This window comes from Netta rufina (genome assembly GCF_964035555.1).
Source record: "Netta rufina genome assembly, chromosome: 28".
NCBI classification, from domain to species: Eukaryota; Metazoa; Chordata; class Aves; order Anseriformes; family Anatidae; genus Netta; species Netta rufina.
This window is the reverse complement of record NC_140152.1, coordinates 3,125,108-3,152,298: the sequence shown is the minus strand read 5'-3', so window position 1 is coordinate 3,152,298 and position 27,191 is coordinate 3,125,108. Positions and strand designations below refer to the sequence as shown.

Below are 27,191 nucleotides of genomic sequence, written 5' to 3'. Positions count from 1 at the left end.
AGAACCTGGCTGTCTCACATTTGGGCTAGACTCTGAGCCACCCTTTTTCTGAATATGGACAAGGAAAAATTGACAAGCATGCACCATCTACTCCATACTGATATGTCCTTTTTATACCTTCTTTGATGGGCAGCTATATTATTCCTGGGAAAGTAACACAACTGTTATCAAACGATTCCAGAACGATCTGCCCTACATACCAGCCTAAAGGGAAAAAAAAAATAAGCATGCAGATGTTAATATGCAGTCAAAAGAAAGAGACAAAACAAAACAAATCCACTACAATGTAGTGGAAAAAGGGACACTTATTCACGGGCCACGGCAGTCACTCGTAAGTCTGGCAGAGCCAGCGTGATCTGACTCAGCATCTCAACAGTACGAAGTGCAAGTTCAACCAGAGCTACAAGATCCACACCAAGTCATTAAAACAAACCACAAATAATTAAGAGTAGGGTAAAAACCAAACAAAATTCTTGATGTCAGTACTGCCTTCCCCAAAACATCAGCAAGACCGATGTAAAAGCACTGTGTTCAAGACCATGTGTGCGGGTGATTCAATCAACAAATTACGTGTTTATAGGGATTAAAAAAACCACCACCATTTAGGAGAAAGAAAGAAAAAAAAAAGGCAACCAAGCTCTGGAAACAAAACTAATTGATGGGACATAATGGAAGGGGCTTCAGAAAGTGAAAAAAGGATTGCTGGATTCCAAGTTTTCTTATGTTTTTGTCCTAAAAGCATTTCAATTACAATTATGACTGTCTACTACCCAGTCTGTCATCCTTCTCTGCACTTCCTCTTTTTAATGCACAGTTTAAGTGGCTCTCATTAAAGCCACTAATAAAGAAGCACATTTTAAGTGATTAGCACCAATAACATGGCAACACATTAACATTCTCTCCATGGGCTCCACAACTCTCCCAGTGAGCCCATTTACAGCTCAGCTATTCATTTTCCATATTAATTGCACACTCATCTCTCCATAGTGAACCTCTTCATAGCATAGACCACTGATGCACAGGACAGGGAGGATGCCCAAGCAGTAATGCTGCTTCATTGTAGTTTTAAAGCATTACTCATCCCAACTTCCATAAGGCAACAACCAGCATAAAATAAATCATTGATAATTTGTGTCCGGTTTATTGCCAGCCATCACTGTGCTTCCAAAACTGATCATCAGTAAAATGAAGTTACAAACAGCAAGAGTCTTAATATTACCGTGTCAGACTTTGGTGTGATATTTCAGATTCTACAGAACACGAGTCATCTAGATTTATTAACTTTCTAATAGATGAAACAGTAGCTTCCATAAAACCTGACAAATGATTAAACAGAACTCTGCAGACCCGAAGTAACTTTGAAATACAACTTTTCCTGAGCAACAATTTTTAATATTAGTAATATTTAGGGATATTGTTTTCCTCTGCATTAAGAGACAATACAACCATGCCCTAGGAAATTTATACCCATTTATTCTATATTTATCCTACACTGTCAACTGATCCCTTCAACACTCTCCACTTTTTTATTCAAGTGAAAAACAATCTCTATAATGACAGTCAGCAAGAAACACCATTCCTATGAATACCTACTTTACCGATATTATTATTATTTTGCATCAGAATACATGCAGCCTTCCAGATCTTCCTGTCTTAGTACAGCAGTGCCTTTGCAGCATTATCTTCAACAACAGATTTAAATCATTAAAGCATGCCTCATCGAAGATGAAACGTGTAGATTTTGAGTTAATTATTCTGGGACAGCAGCTTTTTTTAGCTGGGCAGCACTCAGAACATTTGCAAGTACGCAAAAATAGCAACAAAGCACAAACACAACATCAACAAATAAAAATATGTATTTTTGCAGTCAGTCATCTTTCCTGAAGCTTCCACCATTACCAACTGGAAATCAGAAGTGCCCACACCAGAACACTGATGTCTGTGCTTGCCGTTCTCACCAAGGGCAGGAGGCAGCTTGCAGGATGACCTTGGCAGGTACTCAGGCAACAACACGCACACAGGGTTTTCGGCAGCTGAGGCTGGCACTTTGTAAAGCCAAAAATTACAGCCAGCCTGGTGAGAGGTGGAAGTTTATCACAGCTCAAGCTAGCCCTGCTTTCTGAGATGGACTTTATTGTACTAAGAAGATGAAGAGGGACGAGGCTGGAATAAAAGGCAAGCCGCCAAACACTGTGCATCATCACACAGGGAAGCAAGAACTCCCCTAGCTGTTCTCCATGAATGCTGTTGCTGCATTTGTAGGCACGTGCCTAGTTAAGATCAAAAGTAATCAATGCCAGTGCTGTATATGTAACATTGATAGAGTAGTGAGAAAGAATGGTTTATACCACACTGTTTCCCAGCAGAATGTGTGTAATGGGAGGGAATTATCACAAAGACCCCAAAGGCCACACACCATAGATCCGGAGCAAGAGTTCTCAAGTCACTGCCACAAACCTCCTGTTACACATGGAGATGCACAATGCATCTCTTATTAAAGCCATTTCCCACACATGGTCTCACTGCCTCAAAAATCAAGTTTTTTTCCATCAATTTTAGTTAGGGCCATAGCGTGTCAGAAGTCTGAGGCTTTGAGAAAACAGTTGCACTGGTAGGAAATGTTCACAGCGCTTCTGACAAGATGACAAGCTTTCTGCCCCTGAAACTATTATACCAATGTGGGTTCATCAAGCAGCTCTCGCAATAGTAAATTATAGTTGTCAGTTCAAAATCAATTCTTTGTAAATCCGTTTGAAAATTAAGGGTAGGATTCTCCTCTAGGATGCTTTAATTTTTACTAGGAAGATACCTGTGTATTTGTCCAAGCAGCATTAAGATGGGAAGAAGCTAAGCTTACCTTTTGCCAGGCGTTCCAACCTCTTGCCGTGTTCTGGAGGAATGGCATACCTAGGAGAAAGTCAGAGAAGAACAAAAAAATCATACCGCAACCTAAAAACAGTGAAATAAAAATGGGCTAAAAACAACCGTGGTAATAACTTTCAGCACAGCACAAGTACAATTAACGTCTGGAAACATAACCAAAAATTTCGAGGTCTGGAAGGTATCAACACGAGTATAACACATGGGGAAAAGCCAGTATTCCCATCAAAGCCCTCAGACACGTTACACGAGGCGAGATATTTGTCTGTGATTGTTTAAAACACAATCACAGGACTTCATAAGGTAGAGGGATAACTGAGGTGACAAAGCGATGATACAACAGAAATAATTCAGCACAGGGAACAGCAGGCTTGGTTTCCACAGGAAAAGACAGCTGCAAAATAAAACCATAAGGCTGTGCTAAAGATTAACAAGTAAGACATTTCAGAGAGGCTGAGAAGGTGTGAGGGAGGGTCTGTGTGTATTGCCATACCTACAGGAAATGAAGATAAACATTTTTCAAAGAAAAATGCGAATCTTTTAGGTTTTATTCAGAAAAGTATGTACTATTCACAACAGCAGTCAATCCTTGTCTATGTGCTAGACTGTGGTATCTGATGTGAGAGGAACAGAATTAAACTTTTGGGTAATTTTCTTGAAGAGGTGAATGGAAAAAGCAGGGTCTTGTGAGGAAAACAGCATTAAAGGATATGGGGAACAACTTCTAAACATTTTAAAGAAAGTTTTGTATGACTGATGTAGAAAGAGTGCAAAAAAAGTTTCAGATGTGTTCCCCCTCTGCCTCCCAAAAGTTCTTAGTTAGCTTACTGCTCTGAAGTTATACGAAGTTATATGAAGTTATTCACAGAAGCAAAATTCAGGTGTCAAGATTTTATATATTCAGGCTACGAGGTAACTGAATACCGTGATATACTTAAACATGTTTAAAAAGATGACAAAAATAATGTCAGTGGAATTTTTTAAACTGTTGTTTACACACTGCATCAAATTAAACATGGCTCTCATACTCATTTTTGTAACAGTAAGAGAGAATTTTGAAAATTTATATGTGAGAATTACATTTATTACTAGCTATAACTTCTGCACGACGTGAATAATAAAAAATGAGTTATTTTTGTTATTTTCAATAAAGTTGTCAAAACCATCACGTCTCATTATAACAAGTTGAAAACAGGATATTGTAAGCAGGCAACTGCATGATCTCAACAACAGCTAAAGAGTATTGCTCTGCTAATGATAGCATCTCTCAAAGTTTTAAGGGCTTTCAGCCCGTCCCCTTGCTCAGCTTCTCAATTTTCAACTTAAAAGTTTATTTACAAAGTAAGGAGAAAGAAAGGAGTCATATCCCATATTGCTGTTGTCCACAAACAAAAATTTACCTTTTGTGATCTAGCAGGTTAGAAAGGATAACCAAGGAAAGAAATCATACATAGGATGCTTCAAGAAAGATTTAGACATTAAGCCGATTTAAATTGATGGCTTAAAAAAAATCTAAGGGAAAACACTATGTAGCACCTAATCTTATAAAATAATAAACATAGCAAAGGGCTCCCAATGTCCTCTGACCAAAGTTTAACAGTGCCTTAAATTGCATAATTGTCAAACAATTCAATTTCGTTTGTCTAGGACAAAGCTAGTAACTTCCATTTTACAAAGACCATTCATCACTTACATAAATGTGATAAAACTAATCCCGATCCAAAGCTCCTTTGTGGGATTAATGTCCCTTAAAACAGGGAAATGAGACATTCCATTTCTTCTGGGAAAAATGCTGAAGGATTGGGAAAGAACTAATTTATGGCTACAAGGCTGCTGATGATTAATGTAATATCCCCAGTCTACAATGCAACCTTCACTTAATTAGTGTCTGTAATTGGGAGTTGTAAAGATAAGATTAATTGAATCTTGAGGATGTTAAAAGTTTAATATATTGGAACATGGTTATTGTGCTATCTGAAACTGCAGACCGCAAAAAGCCAAGCTGAGCTTTGGAGAGCAGTCCAGGGAGAAACAAAGAAAAAGGACTTGCCTGGATAGAAACCAGCAAGAAAGGAGGAATTTCCAGCTTATAAACAAGAACTATATGGAATAATAATACACAAATCAGAACACCCTACCACAGAACAGCCTCTCGGTAATAGCTGACTCCAATTTTATAAATTAACTTCTTTGTTTGGACCAAGTCTTTTAGGAAACAGTCTATACATCCTTATAAATGTATTCTTAGAAATTCACAAAGTTAACTGCAGAAGAGAATTAAGAGTAGGTCAAATTCTGCGTTAAGTTGCACTCACAAATCTGACCGATTTACATAAAGATAGGCAATAAAGAAAGAATTTGGGCTGCTATTTAAAACCAGTAATAGAAACAGAAGGCTTCTGCAAGCATTGCACAGATTGAGCTAGCTAGCTGTATATGATCAGACATAAAATGATTGATTACAAGGTAGAATAACAATGGAGGTGACATGGAAAGATTCGAAATTGCTGCAATCAAAGGAGTATTGTAATTGAGCATATAAGCATCCACAAAGGGCTGCCTTTTGTGTAAGACCTTATGGTAGCATCCTCCCGCTTTCACTGTGAAAAATGGCCAGGCACTTATTAGGAACAAAATACTTGACAGAGGGAACTGACAAAGCACTGTCACTGAAGACGATTTCTTACCGTCCTTCTTGCACCCACAGGTTGGGGTTCAGATCAACAGCAAAATATCTTTAATTCCAGAGACAGCTGCCAAGATTACGCATGGTAATGCATAGCCAATTACTTCTTTTTCTATACGCATCACTTCGAACACTTCAAGGGTTTTTTTCATCAAAGAGTAGGGTTCTTTTTCCTTTAGTACCCCAGCCCTAACACTAAGAGAAATAGGTTTCCTCTGGATAAACACCAGAAACAAAAGCCATCCTATCAAAAATCTTGAAAAGAAAAAAGAAAAGCACATGTAGAACTGCTTCCCTTTCCTGCCCCATTCAGATGATAGCATAAATGCATTCCACAAAGACATGAAAAGAGAAGAAAAAGCACTGAAAAATACCACTGGGACTTTTACATCAATTGGTCAAAATAAACCACAGTCTCCATTAAGGTTCTCAAACTGGGCTGTGTCTGGAATACGAGGCTGACAACTACCCGATGCTTCACCACTGTTGACAGAAGCAGTTTCACGACATCCATCTGGCCGAGTAAGACTCAGGAGCACAGCAGACCTAACTCTGACACAGCCTTCAGCAGACATTTCTTTCCAACCACAGCAAAGATGGAGCAAGGATTTTCTGTCGTCCCGAACAGCCACAAAATTAAAGAGAAGTGATGCTGGCAGCATAAATATTTTAACAGCCCTTATTAATAACTATCTTTTTAGAGGCTACTTCTGCTTCAGAGAAAACATCCGCAACAGCCAAGAGAAAAAACAACAGTGCCAAAAATGCTGACCTTGAGCCACTGCTTCAAGTGCAGTATCTGTCCCTTCTGGTTCATCTGGGCTCCCCAGTAAGAGCTAAACTGGTGCAAACAGTGCCAAACCAGCGACCGCTTTCAGGTGCATTGAACTTCCAGGAAACTGGGCTTGCAGACAAACCAAGAGACCACATCTCAAGTACCTGTTCCCAATAGTCAGCTCAGCCTTACCTCGGTTGGTTGGTTCAAAGGGCCAAACTTAACCCCAAAAGCTGCCACGCAGCAGCCTGCTGAATTACTGCACGAATAACGTCTTGCTGCCTTGCCAGGGAACACAAGATTTACAGAACAGAAAAAAAAAACCCTCAAGATAAAAAACTTACAGCTATATGACTCAAATGTCATCTTACCCTGAAGTCAACAATCTGAAAGTAATATACTGATCCTTCTAAATTACCTTTTCCTACTCTTTCTACTAAAACAAGAGCAAGTCCCTGAAATAGATTAAGTATCACTTGTACGAAAATGGAACTCACTGTTCTACATGAAAGATTTTCAGCTTCCAAACTTGTTTCACGAAACCTAATTCCAGCATATCTGATCTCTATTTCCGTTTAATTTTCGGAGTTCTTGACTATCCTGCAAACCTGATTCTAATGGTAATTACCAGACATCGGGATGACGGGTCTAGAAGGTACATGCCCCAAAGCCACAAACGTGTGAGATGATCATTCCCATCGAGTGCTAGCTTGCTTTTGTTAACAAGTAATAAGTTTAACCGGACAGTCCCCTTTTTATCCTTAATGCGAAAGATCCTTCCTATTTGCCATAAAGGATGTCATTAACGGTGTAATTTTCTTGGTGTTTTGTTTATTCCCCTGGAATGGCTTGATGGATGTGGATAATTATCAGACTATAAAAGCCAGCAAATGTGCTATTTTCTATCGCTCTAAATCATCAAACAAATAAAGTGTGAAACAGCATTTTTGAATACAATTTTCCCCTCTAATGGCTTCGAATTATTATCGGGAACAATGAAAATAAATAAGCAAATGTCTTGTGAGTTAAGAATTAAATGAGTGTGTCAGTGAAAAAAAAAGAGTACACCGGCCATCCTGGGATACAAGGACTGCTTCAGAAGCCATTAAAGGATGACATAAGAGGGAATTCACTGCTGCAATGTCACAGCTTTCCGGCATCAGATGTTCTTCAGGGGCTTTCCAAGCTAGCTCAGATTCTGACCTAAGGCTGCCTCGTCAAAGTGGGGGATGAGGATGGTTCAATTTTGTCTCAAAAGCTATTAAAACATTTTACCCGTAACAAAGCGCTGCTGCCTCAGGCAATCCTCAGCCAACTCGTGCCCTCCCCACCAGTTCCTCCTGGTTTAAGGGACACCGTTCTCACCTGAAGCTATCATTAGCTTCGGCAGAGCGCCAGAGCATCCCGTCCCTTAGTTCAAGCTTCCCTCAAAGCTTCCAAGCCCTTTTCTTGCTACAGCTGTGACACAGGCGCACAGGTTTGGATAGTTACGACACCGTGCACGTCAGCAGCTTGGCCTCTCCTTCGCCAAAACGGAGCAATTAAGCAATTACTAGATTACTAAACCGCAAGCGACCGCTCTCTACTGGGGATTGGGCACCACGGGCAGAGGTTCAGCTTCAGAAATGTCACTTCAGCCCGATTCCTGTTAGAAGGTAAGAAAGTTAATTTCACAGTGTCTGCACAAGGTCTGGCCAAACAGGGCCCACACAGTTTAACACGCTATAATTACTGAAATAAGGAACGCAAACAAAAAGCGAAAGCACATTTAAAATGCCTAAGACCACGCGTCAAACTGGGGGTTAGTTATCTGTCTTCAAAGCAGATTTAGTTGTGCCAAAAATATTGACCCTTTGAAGATTCAAATGCCAGCCTACTCTCGGTGGTGACAGGCAGAATAAAAAGCTATTACTTCAATCTCTGTAAGATAAAGTGTGTCCGTAAATGCATAATCTGGACCTTAACCTTCAACGTCTTTAGCCTCCCTGACAGCAGAAATGCTTCCAAAAAAAAAAAAACACCAAACCTTAGTCTATCAAGAATATTTATCACCTGATAGAAGCCGTAAGAGCCACTACTATGCGCAGAGGAGTTCCTCGCCTGCAAAGTTCACATCCTGTTTCTAAGACCTTTTTTTTTTTTTTACAAGGTAAAGTATTTATAATACATCTCCTAGCAGTGTCAAAACAGAGCTCAGAGCAATAATCAGAGTTTTTCTGCACTGTTCTTTAAGCTGGTTTTGCAGCCTGTCTGGAGAAAAGGCATTTCAACAACAAGAATGGATTGCTCCTTCGTCGCGAGCACTGTCAGCTCCCTACCCTTCAGCCAGCTCTCTTTTTCCTCTCCTTTACTGTCCTCCACGTTTAGCAGTCCTTCATCCCTTTCTCCCTCCCAATTTGTTAAGAGACAGCAATCAACACCGCTTCTTCTCCTCATCGGTATCTGAGGTTATCCAACAGTGAATTTACTTCAGGTATTCAGTTCCACTTCTCACAATCACCATTTGGAAAGGAAAAAATCTCCAGCCTCCCTCATCTGACCCCCTCTGTTGTGGCTCCTCTGCATCAAGAATGCAAACACGTGCTCCAGAGATAAGACCGCACACGGATCAGAGAGCTCCTTGTTCCTAAGAAAAAACCTTTATTGAGTGCCTGCAGTTTTATCTTTAATGGATCATTTTACAGGACAATAGATGATGGAATTCAGTATCTTTAACCAGCAGTGTCAATGATTTCAAATAATGACATTTTTATTGAAATACACATAGGAAGAAAGATAAACACAGAGGCTTGGGAGTATCTGCTCAAAAAGCCATAATAAGGAGTAAATAGGTAATGACAGAACAAGATTACAACCACGCGAGCACACCAAATCAACCTGTCTTCTAAAGCTCAGAGAAAAATGAGCTCTGAAGTCAGCTGCTCAAGTGCAACCCTATGGGAACGAGCACAGGAAGAAAACCAGGACAAAACCTGCTCAGAAAGGTAACAGTGAGCGCTCTCAGCGTGGAGGCTATTCCACATGATAAGATCCCTCTTCCATTAGCATAGCTGTCTAATTATCAACCCCACTGCCAACCACAATACCGAGAAGCAGCAAGTAATTTTGCTCTTAGCAGAACACCCAAGATGAGAAACCTCCTCCTTCCCTTAAGAAACTGATGTCTGGGCAATTACAACCCAGTTTGTTCTGCAGCAACATTAGGCAGGATATTTCAGGCCACTCTGGACTTTGTATCGAATCCTAATGGATCGACTGCTGGAAGATTACCAACGGTTACGGATCACAAGTCGTTAAATCACTCTCATCAAAAGGCTCTTCTTAAAGCTACCATGAGCTAGAAATGGTATTAGAGACATTCGTTTCAAGAACTAGCATCAGACAGCAGCTTTTTAAATTTCTGATTTTAAAGCAATAAAAATTTTCAAGAGGTGCACCTGAACTCAAAACTTCAGACCGTGCAGAAGACAACCAGGCAATTAAACATTTCACATTGTTTCACTAACCTAGAACTAACCTAGAACTGAGAATATAAGATTTTTCCAGAACCCAAATGCAATTTTTAAATACTATTTTAAAACAGGGAGTTTAAATATGAGCAACCATCTGGTCTTGGAAAGACTACCAATGTAACAGTCCAGTAAGCTTCACAGCAACAAATGCCGGGCACAAAGCACAAAATTACAAATCACATTGGAGTGATTCTACTTCCACATGCACAAAATAAACCCACAGTCTGCTTCTGCATGCAGTGAATGAGCTGTATGAAGGGGGTATTTTACTAAGAAAAGGTGTTTGGGGGAAAACATTATGAAATCATTTATTCATTCAGTTTGGCCAAGAAGATAATTAGTATACAATTCAACAGAGATGAATGACTATAATATGCATCCTCTTACCATTCGCTGTTATTTGTTTTGAAGAACCTGTTCACATCACATTTATTTCCCTAAACTGGTAATCAGATTATTAATTACTGGTTCCTTTCATAATGGAAACTGTACCAACACAAAAAGAAGCAAAGATTGTGCTTCAAAGCCCTTACACGGTAAAAAGGCCTCAACACAACTCAAGAAACCTGGAGAAAAAGAGGTAACCAGGGGAGATCACAGATGTTTTATCTTGTGCCAACTGGCTTGTGAGAGCTGCCTCCTTCACTGGGCACCAGCACATGTTTGCTCCTGCTCGTTGCTTTTGGAGAAGAATACAAATAGCTTCCTACAGCAGACCAAAAGAAATCTGTTGGTTAGTAATGAAAGGTATCTTTGAATGCAGAAACCCCCTGTGCTAGAGATGCAATGCCACTACACACATTTCCTTTTGGAGGAAGAAAGCATTCCAAAGATGTAATGAGCCTCAGCCACCAAACGAGGTTGTTACAAGCCACAGCAACGCCTTTGAAGCCAGTGCCTGTGCTCCACCGGCATCAGAACTAGGAGTGCTGGAGCTAAGGTCTGATAAAGATCAGTGACACAGCTCGTAAAGGTTCCTGTGTTTCGTCTACTCAATCCCCCTTGCCACGTCAGTTGTCCAGTTAGAAATGAAGTGGCTAGAAACCCAGCACAGATGTTACTTAGAACATTAACTAGTTAACAATCACACAGCACTCCGACGACGCAGAGTGCTATTTAAGTACTGCCATTACGATAGGCTTCTGTTATTTTAAACTACACTTGTACTGCACTTGGCGTCACCCAATGTCAATTTTCTCTCCTGAGCAAAGAAAAAAATCCCCGCTGATTTCTGCCAATGTGTTAATAAAACGCGAATACAGACAAAGCTCTGCAGTGCCACTGTTGGTTCCTTCTCTGAACCAACCCACTTCAGGGCCACGCCAAGCTGGAATTTGCAAGCTCGTTCTCCCCCAGGGCCCAAGTCAGATCATGCTGAAAGAGCTCCGTGAAGCATGGAAGCACTTCTCCCTCCCATCTTGTCTCAGTGGCAGAGTGCACCGTTCAAAAGGCTCAGTTATTAAAACCAATCTGTGATCCTGTCAGACTTCCATAGATCTTCATTTCAAATCAGGCCTGAGCTTTGAGCAGACACTTTCAAAACGCAAGAATGAGTTTCAGCAAGAGCCTTCTTGGATCAAAGGCACGCTTCTTTCAATCCAGACTGGGACTACTGAGCTGTGATGAATTATTAGTGCTGGCGGAAGCGGCAGCACACGCATTAAATGCTGGAGTAGGAGCCCACTTGAAGACACCACTATAAAAATAAGAATGAGATCACAGAGCAGCATTACCACCTCTCAAAATCATTATGGAAGAGCACAAAGATGAGCCATGGATTAGAAGGATCGTCACTTTGCTATGCTCAGAACAACCACTAACAGGCAAACCCCAACTTGTAGGAGTTTTTAAATTTTGTTTTTAATTTCAGGAAACTAAACACACACAATAGAGTGCAAAATGCATACACTGAAAAATCAAATGGTATCAAAGTGTGTACTAATAGTGTATCTTCTGCAGTGGATTTAGGCAAGAATAAGAATAGTAAAAAGAGCAGAGGACATCAGCTGGGAGGAGAAGAAGAAAAAGCACTGATGTGACAGAGCTGAGTGAAAGGAGCAGAGCGAATGGATACCAACAGCCAGCCGGCTGGCCGAGGTCACTTCACCCATTCCTACAGAGCAACAGCCCCTCCTCGGAGGGTTTACACAGCTGATCCCATCAGTCTGAGTCTGCTGTGGCCTTCACAATATTTTCTGTGTTAGATGAGAGTGACTGCAGAAAGGCAATGTGCAAGTCCTACCTGCCCAGAATACCACGCCTCCCCTGCATCATGAAAAGTTATCTTCTAATAATCGATCTACAACAGCATAACACCACAATAAAACTCCAAGCCCATTAGAAAGAAAAATCCTGTTCCAACTGCAGGCACCTGATTTGGAAGATAACCCCCATCACACATCCCTGGGCTCCTAGTGCTTCGTACAGTTTGGTTTGGTGACTTAACTACATTAAAAACACTCCAGTCCCCACCACACGCCGATCCCTCGGACTCGTAAAGCAGCCTACTACGCTGCAACGGCCCCTTTTTCTTGAGGGTTACATCATCCTTCAGGCACAGCACCACCTCCAGGACTAACAGTGCCCTCAGCCCTAGGGGAGCCCGGGGGAAGGCTCGTTTGAATATCAGCAGCGTAGTGAGGTTTGTATTGATTAACTAATGACTGCGGTATATGAGGCTTGAAAGGCTGTATTAATAACTCACTGCTGCACTGCTCTCATTTATCAGTGAATTACAGGGGGATGCAACTCTGCATCTCAATATATCACTCCTTTCATGAATCTCAGAGCAAAATCAACATGCACACAAATTCTCAATGCAGAAACCCAAAGCAGCGTTCACCTAGCAGTTGTGGAAGATGTAGCAGAGTGAAAAGCTGCTCTGCCTGGTCATACTTTATCTCCCTTTCCTTTGATTTCTTTTAATGAATATCAGTGTTCCTTCTTCTATCTCTTTTATCAACAGAAAAGGGTCTTGCTTTGCCAAATCTGCCTGAGAGTAAATGGTGTTGCAGTTAATCTATAAATCAACCATCACCATAAATTCTACTTTTTCAATCCAAAACTGCAAAGCTGTAAAACAGATTACATGGGATAGCAGAGGCTGGAAGGAAATTTGTGAGCTGCAAGGAGCCCCTCGCTGCCAAATGGCCTTCCTCTGCCTCTCCTTTCTCCCCCATTCCACCCCAACAAGTCGATAAATCTCTACTGTCACAGAGTGGAACGCACAAACAGCAAACGTGCACACCCATTTAAAAACAAGCCAGCCTCGTATGCTACCCAAGGAAGGCTGAAGACCTTGGGGATCAAAGGGGGGTGAGGGAGAAAGAAGGCTGCAGAACCTTCTTCTGAATTCCCTGAAGCCAAGAAATGGGGCAAGGAAACTCAGAAAATAAAAATAAAAATCTCTGTATGGAGAGGGAAAAGAAAAAAAAAGCCACTGTACCAATTCAACCAATTCAGAGTCCTCAGCTGCCTCAAGAGCAAAACGCCTCTGTGATTCCTGCTAATCTGCCTTTAAGAAACTCACAGGATCTCCAGGGTGCAAGGGTTACTGAGATCCCAATAATCCAGACTTCTAATCACATCTGATCAATTCAGTGATTCAACCGCCCTGTGCAATGGCTCCCTGAGGGACTGTAATAGAAGGCAATAAATGATGCAAGGGACAAGTGCCCTTCCCCCTGCTGCCATACAAGTCGGTATCAAACACTCGGTCCAGCTGCTTTAAATGGGATTACATGAAGCCCACAACAAACTGCAACATATGTGAGCATGTGTTAAAGCAGGAGGATGGTGGAGAACACCACGCAGGGGAAACAGGGACAAGGACCCCGTGTCCTGCATCGAAAAGAAAGAGAGAACCTGGAAGAGTGGAGCTCTGTGCCTGCATTAGGTCATTTTATTTCCCCAAGACAGTTTTCCAGGGATCAACGTTTTCTGTCCTGGAGGGAGGACAGGACAAGAATTCTGACTACAACAGCTGCAGTGCTCCCTAAGACAATAATGAAAAATAAAATCAGCAGTAAGATGCTCAGCACTTGCATATCTGCAGCTGCTTTAGTACATGCTATCAGCCAAGAATAAAGAGGGCTGGCTCCTTGTACAATCCACTCTCAGGGGAACAAACACGTTCTGCTTTAGATCTCCCCCATTATATCACTCTTAGAAAATGTGCTATTTCCATGTTGTTGGTGGCATCAGTAAGAGATACTACAAATTTATTAAAACGCAGATGCTACAAACAAGCCCTCCCCTGGACTCGTTTTCATCTTCCTCAGTTCCAACAGAAAGACTTGGCCTGCACAGACATCATGGCTAGAGAACAGGAAGAAAGAAGGTAGGAATCCTAAAATACTGCAACCAAAGTTTTCAGGTAATTCTACATACTTTCAAGGAAGCAGTGTTGAGACCTTTACAACACAGAATTCTAGAGTGGTTTTTAAAACTGTAATTCTATCAGTGACCAATGCTTTCAACTAATCACATTATTTTAAAATTCCTTGGGTAATTTGTCCTTAATTCCACATAAACTGCTGTTCTGGCAAAAGTGTACTATGTGATATCAAAGTCAAACAGATTAGGCATGATCCACTTTCAACAAGGGAACGTTTTAGAAAGGAGACCATACAACTTAAAAGCTAAAGCTGGCTCCCTCTCTTAATTAAAGGGGGATTAAACATCCATCATGATAAGGAAACAGAGACATTTTATAGAAATTGATTACCATCCTCAGTGTCACTCTGGTTTAACACCTGCAGTTTCTGAGAGACAGATTACAGTATAACATCCCACTAATACTTACAAAAAAACGTATCAAAAATTGTTGCAATATGGCAAGATCAGTCACAAAACATCGGAGAAAAATGACCTTATTACCCGGTCAGCTGTCATCGTGTTGACAAAACAAGATGGAGACGGTACTGCCTCCTAAGTGTATTCAACCAAGTTCACATGGAGATCATTTCCAGTTTCCTTGGGTACTTCCTTACTGCTGCAAGCCCTGCAAAGATTGGCATTGCATTGGCTTCTCAGGGCCAAGGGACATGAAAGGTCTCAGCACCGCTGTGCCCAAGAGGAGAGCTTTTCTGAGGCTCAAATGAAACCAGTTGAGGCTGCACTGCTCACCACCCTGTAAGGTGAGAAGTGCTGGTTTGTGCTGCTTTGGCAGCATTAGACCATGGGGCTTATTTTGTTACCCTAAATCTGTGTGATCACTACTGCTGTGGCAATTCAGAAGTGTAAAACAATCACCCTTATCTAACGCAGGAAGAGAACCTCCATCACTGATACGCAAGATCACAACGCACATCTACGCACTCACATTTTTGTAGAGATGGGATGGAATAAAATGAAATGATGGTGGAGTATCTCAGTGTTTAAAAATACGCTTTTGAAACAGCAAGGGCTGAGACGCACGCATTCCTCAATAAAATGCCATAATAACCATGAAGTATTATACTTGGCATGCAGTTTTGTTGCTTCTGTCACTATAAAAAATCATTCCTCTCTTAGCGTCATTTGACAATATGCTCTATTTTAGATCTCAGCATATGAATGTACAAGGTAATTATACATAATATGTATAATTGATACAGTAAAAACTCCTACCACAAGAGGTTTAATATAGGGCTGCAAAATGAAATACATTCAAACTTTTGGAAAAAAAATGAAGACGGACTATGAAAAGGTTGTAATTAAACTACTAATGTGAGAGGGACATTTTATTATAATTTGAGAAACAAGCAAGCAAGAGACTCAATCTGGCAGCTCCCTGCCTGAGAAGCTTAAAATGAAGTTTCCCAACAAATTCATGGCACATTTGATGGATAGTGCCCACACCTTCCATATTACCTCTTCAGTCTAATCTGACTTATTTTCTAGTTAAATCAACAGAAGTGTGACTACAATGTAGACCAGATACACTTGAGGAACAGAGCATCAAAAAGGTGATCAACTTCAATAATAGGCAAGTAGAATCCTACAGGGCCAGTATAGGTATCTTCACAGAAGCAATCATACTGGTTCAAGACAAATGGTGGTCATCCTTCATGGGACAAAACTTAAGAAATAAATTCATTTCAATCTACAAGTACAGATGAATCATTTAATGATACTGGAAGCAGGGAAAAAAAAACTGTCTTCCATTACCCCTTTTCCTCTCCCCCATCACTGGATGACCCTTTACTGCTGCAGTACTTCACTTAGCACCAAACAACATTTTAAGCTTCATCCCCAAGAACACAACACTGCGCAGAGAACTCATTTTGCTACAGTCTGTTCTACTTAGCTCACGGAAAAGGAATGGCACAAGAAAGTGTTGGCAGCAGGACTTCACTGCAGTGAAAGAGACACATATTAATCAAGGAGTTGTACGGCCAAGCAGCTGCTCATTAGGTTGTACAAAGAAGTCATCTTCAGTTGTTGAACCACAAACATTTATTTCAACTCCAATCCCACTCCCCAAAGTACCTGTTTTGCAAGAGGTATAACCTAGAATCCTGAAGACAGAAATAAATACATATATGCAAAATAATCCTTCAGTAACTACCCTCCTTGACCTGCAAAAGAGAGAGATTGCTTTTGCAGCTTTTGTCCACTGAGGTGGCTTTTTGTGGTCTGACTGTATCCAGACTTCCCCGAGAAGGTACTTCACCTCTTCCACGAAAAATAAACATGTCCACTTCTTGCCTAACTCGCTTGGATGAAGTCTGGGAACTAACTGCAAAGGGCCCTATTCCTTTCTTACATTGTCTTTAAAAAGAACCAGAGCTGATGGCTTCTCACTGCTCCCACTTGCTACCCTGCAAAGCAGGGCTCTGGTTACACAGCCTGAATTAAAGTAGCCCAAGATAATTTATGAGGGACACGAAGAAAGAGTTATGTTTTGAACAGACAATTTTGAGGCAGAATACTACCAATATACGGAGTGCTTGGTTTCACTATATAAAAATCTCTGACAGCCAAACAATAACTCTGCCTCTTATTTTAGAGCTCAACCCCAAACTGGTAGACTTCGTAACTCTCCACACTCCTGCTATTCCCTGAGGTGCTTCTAAGATGATCACTGTCAGAGTCAAAGAGTCTATAAAAAGGATGAAGGAAGCTGGGAAATTTCCACAGTGGTAGTGCCAGAAAAAAAAAAACAGAACTAACATTTTAGCCATCTCCGAGTAAAGCCAGGCTGCACCACTGGAATTTCATCGCTGAAGTCCACGAGCTCCCCCAGCTGACCTTTGGGATCACTGCAACCGCATCCAGAAGATGGGCTATTGCTCATGTGCCTGGAAAGTTCCAGTCTGCTCAAAATGGTATTCACATTTACCCCTCAAAAGCCCATGTTTCTTCACAGAAGAGCTTAAGAGCTCATTAACAGAAGTTGTCAGAGTGAAGAAGAAGGAAGAAATGACTTGGGCAAGTGACATACTCTTGCCTGCTGCTTCGGGGAACAGCAAGAAGGCCAGCCAAACCAGCAGTGGCATCCTGTCACAATACATCTATTTTTTGCCTTATGCAGTTATCTATGTAAGAAGCTCATTTGAACAGGAAAATGTTTTACCCAAAACATGGCCTAACCTCAAAATCCTCATTCTTCCCCCCACCACGTAAGCCTTACAGAACTTGTTACCATAAAAAGACCTGTAAATCTGGATGAAAAAATCCCAACCTCCCCTCCTTTTAAGCATGGTAAAAGTGCCTTCTTTCCCCTCACCTCACCCCCCAGCCAGCTGCATAGCGCATCCCTGCTCTGATTTTCAACCAGCAAGACTTGAGCTCTTTTACAAGAAGATTTTATGATCTCTTTTCTCCATTTATAAGCAGCAGAGGCTGAACTTTTCAACAACTAAAATCCCTCTTAGGGAATATCAGGTGTTCCCTAGCATACCCCCTGAAATCCTCAATAGGATTAGACAGAAATAAAAGCTACTAAGAACTTCTAAGATTTGGTATTTGCCAGATACGATTTTCAATCTACTATTTCTAATTCTTCCTGAATCTTACCCTAATTCATACAAACATGCTACACACAGGTGTTTTGGGCTTTCCTTCTTGGAGGCTTTCTTTGTTTTTCTGCTATGCAATCTGTATTTTCCACAGGAAAAAAAAAAAAAAAAGCATATGAACATAAGGAAAAGACGCTGCTTTGCACAGATGAGGCAACAGCTTCACACAATGAGTTTATCATCCTTATGACAGACACAATATGTTGCTATCCACATATTGTTATTTACAAAACTCAAAAAATCAACCCAAACAACAAAACAACAAAAAGCCACCACCACCGACATGAAGATCCTAAGATATAAGTAGAAAAAGTGTAGTTCAGGACATACATATTTTGTGTACATTTCATTTAGTACCTGTCTTCTAACTTTTGCTCACAATGCCAGAGCTTGTTCGTTCCTAAGCAGAGCAGCCATTGTTTGCACGTTGTGACCTGCCTCTCTTTTCCAGGTAACCTGTTCTTATTTTTGTTTTTGAAAGAGAACCCTCTGTTCTGGACCCTGAGCAAAAAATAAGCAGAAGACGGGCGGAGCAGAACTCGTAACATGTAAGCACAGCAGGAGTGGTCAGATACAGCCATGACCACACGATGCTAATGCAAACTTCAAGGCCAGCCACCTGTACAACTCCTAGAGCAGTTAACTCGTGTGCTGACACCACCTAAAGAGGGGACTTTGCTGATGGTCACTGCCACGCCTGTGCAAAGGAGAGTAAGTGGGTCTTGTGTGCTGGTGGCACCACCTACTGGAGATGAGGGCCTCATAAAAACAATTTTGAATGAACTGCTTCTAAAGATGAATTAAACAATCTGACAGTATCTAAAATGAAAGCATGTCACGTTTCATTCATAATCCTGAGAGATGTTTCTTGAGATCAAACTTGTTTAACAGAGGCATCATAAACGATTCTGCAAAATCACATCGAACGAGGGAGACTAAGAATCACAAACGCTGTGGCAACAAATTTCCTGACATGTTGGAAAGATTTAAAATGTTCACATTAAGACTATAGCTGAATGTTACAGATCCAGCCCCTCCTTCCACCCCTTTTCAAGCCTGTGGAAGAACACTATCTCCATTCATCATAGCATCTCTGCTGTTGGTAGCTTTTATGTGCCTGCAGGCACTAACAGCCTGGAGATATGTGGTGTCACCGGGGACTCATATTGCAGAGAGATGGGAGGATCTTGTCTGCCAGTGCCAGGGCACAATGACAGCAGTTTCACAGTGACATTTAAGCTCTAATTTGCACGCAAATGTCAATATTTATTAGTCACATCAAGATCTTCAGCAGAGCTCTTCTGGGTTGCTAAGTCTCTCTGGTTATACTTTTAAATGGGAGGCTTGAGAAAAAAGAATATTGGTTCTTGTCAACTTATTCCGGATCTCCTAGCTTCTTAATTTCATCCTCATCTATTGATTACTTTTGTTTAAAATTATTTCCAACCTGTCTATGCATGAACAGTGTTGAAAAATACTTATTGTTATTCCAAGAACTGACCCTGAAAAAGGAGCACATGGACCTACCTTGTCCCTGGAATTGGAAGTATATTTATATATCTAAACAATGGAAATTTTAAGGTAACAGATGTCCCCTGCCAACAACACAATGCAAGAACAGCCTTCCACTATTAAAGTGAGTCTGAAGCACCTATATGTTCCTATCATCATTTGCTCGTGTGCATTAGTTTTCAAAAAAGCCCCAAATGTTGAAATTTGTTTTAATCAGCAAGTGTCTCTAATTCTACTACTTTTCTACAAAGTTAGGAATTAGGCCTCCAACCAAGTTAGCAATTAAGAAAATAAAATTGCTTTCAAATGTAGAGTAGGAGAGGGGAAAAAAAAAAAAAAAAAAAAAAAAAAAAAAGAGAGAGAGATTAGGTAGGCCTTACGGAATCGGGTAGCCTTGGAGATCACTGCAAAATCCCTTTCTTCAAGTACAGAGCAAAGGTACACAGTCAGCATCTATCAGTACTCTGCCACTTACCAGGATTTTGGCTCCCCAAAATGCAAGTAGTTGATACTGTAGAGATCCATGTCCTCTGTATGCCAAGCAAACGTTGTCTTCCACATCCCAAAGTAAAGGTACGGAGTGTTTACACCTTCTATAATAATACCACACTCGTGTTCCACCATGTCTAGGAGGGTGTTCAGATTGCCAATATTCCATTCTTCCACATCCTATAATTCAAAAGAAATATTTTTTACTGGTACATATCAGGACTTGCTATAGAACCACAATAGTCCACAGCTTCTTTTCAGAACCTTAAAACGTGGATATCCTAGTGTTGTCCGGGAGGGTTCCTGTATTTGCATTAATTTATTTCCACCTGCTGCCAGAAAGCTTACTTTTAACGTTCATCAATGACCATGAAAAGGATGCATTACCATTACTTTGTGGCAAAGGGACTGATTACTAGCTAAATGTGTTCTCTGAAGAGGCACTTGTACTCCCTGATACTCTACTATTAAGTAACCGATCTACTAATAAGCTCAAGATAAACTAAAGGTAAAAACCACTTCTCTCAGTGATATTCCATCCAGATGCTCTTCACCTGGCGAACATGTATCAGATGATGAGAAACACTAGGCTGAAACGCAGCCAAAGTGGCAGAGGACTCTACATCAGCTCAGTGCTTCACATAAAGAATAGGGAAGACAGCTTTGTTATTATCAATATTTAAACAGAAAAAGCAGTAATAGGAAGTGTTCTAAAACTGGTAGCTGTGTTTTCTCTACTTCAACATGAAATATAAAAGCCAAATGAATTGATAAAAATCTTTAACCTTCAGATTGCTGAAAGAATGTTACTATCTCCAAAAGGAAACTAACAGCCTCCTTTACACCCCTTTCCTCATCGTATTTAACGTGCAGGCAAGTAACTGACAGGTATGCAAGCACACCCCAGCTTCATCCTTTTGGTGGAGTAATGGCTAGATAGCAAAACTCAAGCTGTTCAATCTTGAAACTTTCTAAATCAATCTCAAAGAGAAAAAAATATATATATGAGAAGAAGGGGATGAAGAAAGCAAGCAGCTGAAAAGTGACAGGAAAAGTAGGGCAGAGAATTATTTTCATTACTCTGATACCTCTATGCTTGCAGCAGTATCTGTAATTGGTCAACAGGAAGTGCTCTTTAGATGTACCTAGTAATCCAATTATTTAATTTCTGCTTAGAGGAATTTTAGCTTAACTGAATGAAACAACTTACATTTGCTATGCGCAGAAACTACTTCTCCTAAAGCTTGCACTTGGACAAGAAAGTGCTACTCCCAACAGAGCACCGAATACTGGGTAACTCTGATGTCCATGGCTGTGAAAACCTTGGAAATCTATGTTTATTCCAATTAATTCCTTATTACATTGATAAGAAAAAGACACTTTAACACCAACACACAGTTTATACTGTGGCCAATCACACAACACTCCAAAAATTAGGCAACTTTTTACTCAAAAGAAAACTACAGACGAGGGGCACAGCTTTAAATTAGCTGCCTAAACACAGTAAGAAAATAAGCAACCTTTATAATTTACAGTAGAAGGAATCACATCACGAGTACTTTAAGCAGAGGATGTAATTTCACCAAGGAAAAGCCAAAACAGTTTGAATTGTAACATAAATTAGCACATGTGTTATGTCCTAATGTAACTGTCTACGGAGAAAAAATACAAATGTAAAGAGTTTAATTGTATCAAATACCAAAAAACTTCAACAAGGGATAACAAAGAGTGTATCTGATAAAGGGCCCAAGTCCTTGAAATACTGCTTTTCCAGCTCTCTAAGGTACAGGTGAAATCCCTATTTTTTTCCTCTCTTTAAATAAACTACCATGAAAGAGATTAGGACCAGCAGAATACCTTTAATTTACCTACATGCCACCATATAAATTTGGAAATATCATTAAACCCTGATCATTATCACCAGTCCAGTTTTGTTTAACCTTTTATACACACTTTATACAGTTTTCTGCCATATGTTTCCTAAGAACTCTTTCAAATCCCATTTTCCCTCATTTTTCTAGTAAAACTAAGCTTTCACAGGCTTCACTGCCTCTTTTATCCAGAATCTCTAGGGACATTGGAAAGTTCAGTCACAATTTCCTAATGAGAGAAAAATAAAGACGTTAACTTTTTTTTTTTTTTTTTTAAGTTGGTAAATCAAGCAAATTCTAAATTACTGTTCCTTAATAAGTTAAGAGCAATAAAGGAAAGTCCGTGAACACATTAAAAAATAACAAGGAGCCTTTTACTTACTGCGTCATATAGTGAGCCGCTGATATCAGCCCCATAAATTGGTGAGACAAATGTGAGATTCTTCCAGTACTTGCGCTCCAAGTCTTCAAAATCTTGATGGCGTGGAGTACAATACCTGATAAGAACACAGAAGGGGTAAGGATGCAACAAGTCCCAAGGAAGACTCACCACAGACATAAAACGACTGCCAAGAAGAGTGCATGTCTCAGCACTGTGAGATGCTGAGTTGGAATTGCCTTTCCCACCAGTTAACATTACAAAAAGGCTAGGCTATAGTTTGGGAAGCAGATTCTATACAGCACGCAGTAAACTGAATGTGGAGCATGTTTTTATAACATCTTCCATCTAATTATCTCAAACCAATGTACACATTACAGGAAAATTATCTATGTTATTATATCGTAAAAGCATTAAATTCAGCAAGGGGTAAGGGAAGAGCAAAGAAAAACATAAGGTGAACTAAGGTCATGTCATAATGCATGGACATAGCCGAGCACAGAACTCAGGTCTTTGTGTTTCCAGTCCTGCAACTTACACTAGTAAACTTTTCTTCTCTCTTCATTTCCTAGTGGCTGTAAAAATAAGCTAATATTGAAAGTAGGCAGACTCAGGAGGTTACTGAAGATGCATCTCACTTTTAATTCTACTCAGAGTCACGTTGTTTACTGCCTTTTAAATCTTTCCTCAAAATCTCTTCGTGCGTACGGACAAACAGGATGAGCATTTAAGTGAAGCATCAGATCCTCATCCTAATGGTGCATGAGGTGAAGTTATCACAGTTTGCTGAACACAGGCAAGGTGCTTGTACAGGCTGTGTTAGCAAATTTCATGATTGCATGACATCAGTAATGCCTGAGTTAAAACTCACGGTAGTCCAGAGCTCTGGAAAAACAATGCAACTGCAGCTTGTATCAGTTAGCTTGTCCCAGCAAACTGAAGTGTTCCCAATGTTCCCATGTTCAGACAACACTCATGCTATTAATATTAGCTCAGGCACTCAAATATACTCATATCTGTACCTGAGCAATGGAACACATTGCCCAGGACATCCATTAACAGACCAAGAGCTCTTCTCGGAGCCATTCTTTTCAGGCAGATTCTTAGCCAAATACTGACTTCAAAGAATCATTCTTCACCAACCCCCAGAAAAAGATCAAAGATAAACCAAACACATCAAGTTATGACTTGTTTGAGATTCTGGCTGTCAACCATCAAGAAAAATTTGTTTCCTCCAAAATGCTTCCTATTTAACAAGGCTGACGACATTTTCTTTTCAGTTAGTTTTCAGGCTTTCTGCACTACTCCCCCATTCACAAAGTGAGCATACTTAACACTAACATACTTCTCACTATTAGCCAGACGCCGGTACTCTCCCACAGTCATTGGTTTCTTCTGTATGTTATACTGGGTGAATAACCCCGACTGGCCCGTAACCACCTGCTGAATGGGAGCTGGGATAACCATGTCATCTATGTCATCATAGGTTTTTCGTGGCTTCCATTCCTTTGGAGGAATCACCTGTAAGAGGGGGAAAAAAAAATCAAGTTCACAACAGGCAAACACAATTTTTACTACAGAAAACACGTTTAAATGGAAGGTATTTCACCCTGCTGCTGCATGTTATCAGATAACAGCAGCATCTCAAATAACGAGCACATATGACAAGACACCTGTTCTGCAACTGCTGAAGTACAGTACTAGCTGACATGTTCAGAGGGCCCACAGCCTGCCTGCCAGCACTGCCATAAGTACGGGGTCACAGGAGATGGCCAGTGAATGACGAAAAGGTCCACAACTACTTCAAGGAAATACACTGCATGCCAAAAGGACTGCACGTGCTTTCCCTCCAGAGCAGCATTCCTCTCTCACCTGCCATTCCATGAAGCTGCATCAAGGCTCAAGCAGCTTCTTTAATATGCTGCAACTCTACAACTCCGTAACCTTTTATAGTAGTCTACATCACTGTTCCACCTAGAAGTTCACTCACTGAAGGGTTGCTGGTTTGTTTGTTTATTTTTAAACTAGGAAGGGTCACAATCCTGTTGCATTATTCCTGTTGGTATTTCTGTATTATAGGGGACACATCATGGGCCCAACATCAGGGGTAAAGGGTAGAGAAGAACAAAAGAAAACTGGGGAAAACACATCCACGAAAAAACACTGCTGCAAAGCAGTGCTGAATCTGGAAGAAAAAGCTGTAATTTTAAAGAGCAGAGCTGCCAGTAATTCTAGGCTCAAGATCAGAGAACAATCAGTAGAACATTCAGCGGGCATGTGGAATGAAAAAAATAACAATAAAAAAATCTACAATCTAATTTGGTGTAAGGATTTACCAAAAAAAGTTATGGGAACGTGAAGACAAGTTATTGATTTTTGTGGGCATGGTTCCTTTAGGAAATGATGAGCTCTGCTTCCACTAAACAGTTCTGAACTGCAGTTGCAGTGGAGGCACAAAAATTAACTTGAAATGCTGAGATTTAGTCCTACGGGTAGGGTAATTTCTTTAGAACATCTGGAATTCACCAACAACCTTTATTAAAATAATCTACCCTAGCGGACTCACAGAACATAATTGCTAGTACACTTGAGTGGACAAGGAAACATTACACAGAGAGCTTTTTATCAATACTCTGTTCTACTTAGAACTGTAATAAAAACAGTAATTGACCTGTTTTAGAAGAAATAACTATTATTTCATGCCCAACAGCTTTACTTCTCTGCTGTGCTTTATTAAGTTCTGCTAAATACCACGTTTAACAACTACCTTGTCAGAACAAATGCTCTCTCAGCCTATGGAGTAACATGTCACTTCCACAGAAACAGTCCGAATCTGTTCTATTTTTCTTCACAGAATCACAGAATCACAGAATTTCTAGGTTGGAAGAGACCTCAAGGTCATCGAGTCCAACCTCCAACCTAACGCTAACAGCCCTCCACTAAACCATATCCCTAAGCTCTACATCTAAACGTCTTTTGAAGACTTCCAGGGATGGTGACTCCACCACTTCCCTGGGCAGCCTGTTCCAATGTCTAACAACCCTTTCAGTGAAGAAGTTCTTCCTAACATCTAACCTAAAACTCCCCTGGCTCAACTTAAGCCCATTCCCCCTCGTCCTGTCACCAGGCACGTGGGAGAACAGGCCAACCCCCACCTCGCTACAGCCTCCCTTGAGGTACCTAAAAAGAGCGATAAGGTCACCCCTGAGCCTCCTCTTCTCCAGGCTGAACAAGCCCAGCTCCCTCAGCCGCTCCTCGTAGGACTTGTTCTCCAGGCCCCTCACCAGCTTCGTCGCCCTTCTCTGCACCCGCTCAAGCACCTCGATATCCTTCTTGTAGCGAGGGGCCCAAAACTGAACACAGTACTCGAGGTGCGGCCTCACCAGAGCTGAGTACAGGGGGATGATCACCTCCCTCGCCCTGCTGGTCACGCTGTTCCTGATACAAGCCAGGATGCCGTTGGCCTTCTTGGCCACCTGAGCACACTGCTGGCCCATATTCAGCTGACTATCCACCATCACTCCCAGGTCCTTCTCTGCCTGGCAGCTCTCCAACCATTCCTCTCCCAGTCTGTAGCTCTGCTTGGGGTTATTGCGCCCCAGGTGCAGGACCCGGCACTTGGCCTTGTTGAACTTCCAAGCAGTCGCATTTAAAGTACTGGAATTTAAAAGTGTCACAGAAGAGTTCTCGTAATGTTTCATTGGTTTCAGCGTAAAGGCATGAATGTGAATAAGAGGCAGAAAAAGGTTTCAGAGCTGGCCAGAGAACTATTTCCAGAAGATCAAAAAGGCTTTTGGATACCGATGGGACTCACACACACATACACAGCACATTTACAAGTATAGATTCAAGTTAGCTCAGAACATAAAAAAGGTAAGAGCAAGAAGTCTGCATCCGTTCATATAAATATGACTTAGGAACCTTGTCCTCATCCAAACCTAGGTAGACTTGAAAAGCTTGATCCTTCACCCAATGATCTGGGGGAGCTGAAAACCTCCATATTTCTCTATTTTGGCAATACCCTTAACCCATCTCTGTAAGGGAGGGGAATATTCTTGCTTTCTAGTTCAGGATCGAGGGAAGACATTCTTTAAATAAACACTTCTCTCACTCTTATGAAAGGCTTGTAACTCCTTCGCCTTTTCCCTCTGTAAATCAAAACAAAGAGATTGCAAGTACAATTTTCAAAAACGTCCTCCACTTGACCACATGAACAAAAACTACTTGTGAGTGCACAGGCACCTCACATAAAAGAATCTCAGGCAGGTAGCCTTCAGAAAGCTCTCAGCCACTGGAGCTAGGCGAACTGACCTTGGCAAGCCCTGCTCGGTGAGCTCCTTGCGATTCAATGTAAGCAACGTACTTCCCGAAGTCCCGAAACTCCTCGAGGGTGGGACGAAAGGTCATGATCTTACAGCCAGGGTTCTGCGGACTTGGGTTTTCAGACCCCATATTTCCAGCAGGGTGGCAGCACCTGAATAGCGAAAACAAAAGGGAGAAAAAGAAGAAAGGCATAAAAAATAGTTATTTTTTTTATGTTCTTTCTATGTGCTTTAGTAAAGTATAGAAAGGCAACAACATATTTTTCATTTCTCTCTCCCCACACCCAAGAAAGCATTTATAAGTAGCATCCTCTACTTATGAAGGGTTTCTGACCAAAAATCCAATTAGTTTATTTGATAGCAGGGCCCTAAGAAGACTGAAGCATCAGGGAACTGCACAACGTGTTCTAGGCACTTCTCCACTGTTTTTCTGTGAAGAGACATCAGAAGCTGTAACAAGTGACAGAACTCACTTCTGAAATGGTTGAAATCACTGTGGTGAATTCTTATTTCCATATAGGAGAATGTCACACTAACGTGAGCATATTTATCATCGTGTAACCAAATCTACACTTGAGCAGGCCAGAGGAAACAACGATGTTAGGAATACCAGTGTCACTTCAGAGTTCAAATATGGCCTAAATATAGCACGTAGACTTGACATCGGGCCCCTCCACTCATCGTATGAAATCGTGTCTCCCCAAGGGGCAGTCAAGAACAAACTTCTCAGTATCTTCAGCATCTATGCAGTGCATGCATGGA

The 27,191-nt window shown here is 41.0% G+C and overlaps 1 protein-coding gene across 3 annotated transcripts in view; it reads right to left on the bottom strand.

The window, feature by feature from the left end:
• Nucleotides 1-27,191, bottom strand: part of KDM4B (lysine demethylase 4B) — a 91,093-nt gene that overhangs the window by 52,062 nt on the left and 11,840 nt on the right. For all 3 annotated transcript variants that reach the window (XM_084302745.1, XM_084302746.1, XM_084302747.1), the window contains exons 2-6: nt 26,419-26,581; nt 23,453-23,628; nt 22,111-22,225; nt 19,844-20,037; nt 2,858-2,907 (exon numbers count right to left, since the gene is read on the bottom strand). In XM_084302745.1, the coding sequence (XP_084158871.1) occupies nt 2,858-2,907; nt 19,844-20,037; nt 22,111-22,225; nt 23,453-23,628; nt 26,419-26,559 (676 nt within the window). In that variant the 5' untranslated portion in view covers nt 26,560-26,581. The remainder of the gene's footprint in view (nt 1-2,857; nt 2,908-19,843; nt 20,038-22,110; nt 22,226-23,452; nt 23,629-26,418; nt 26,582-27,191) is intronic.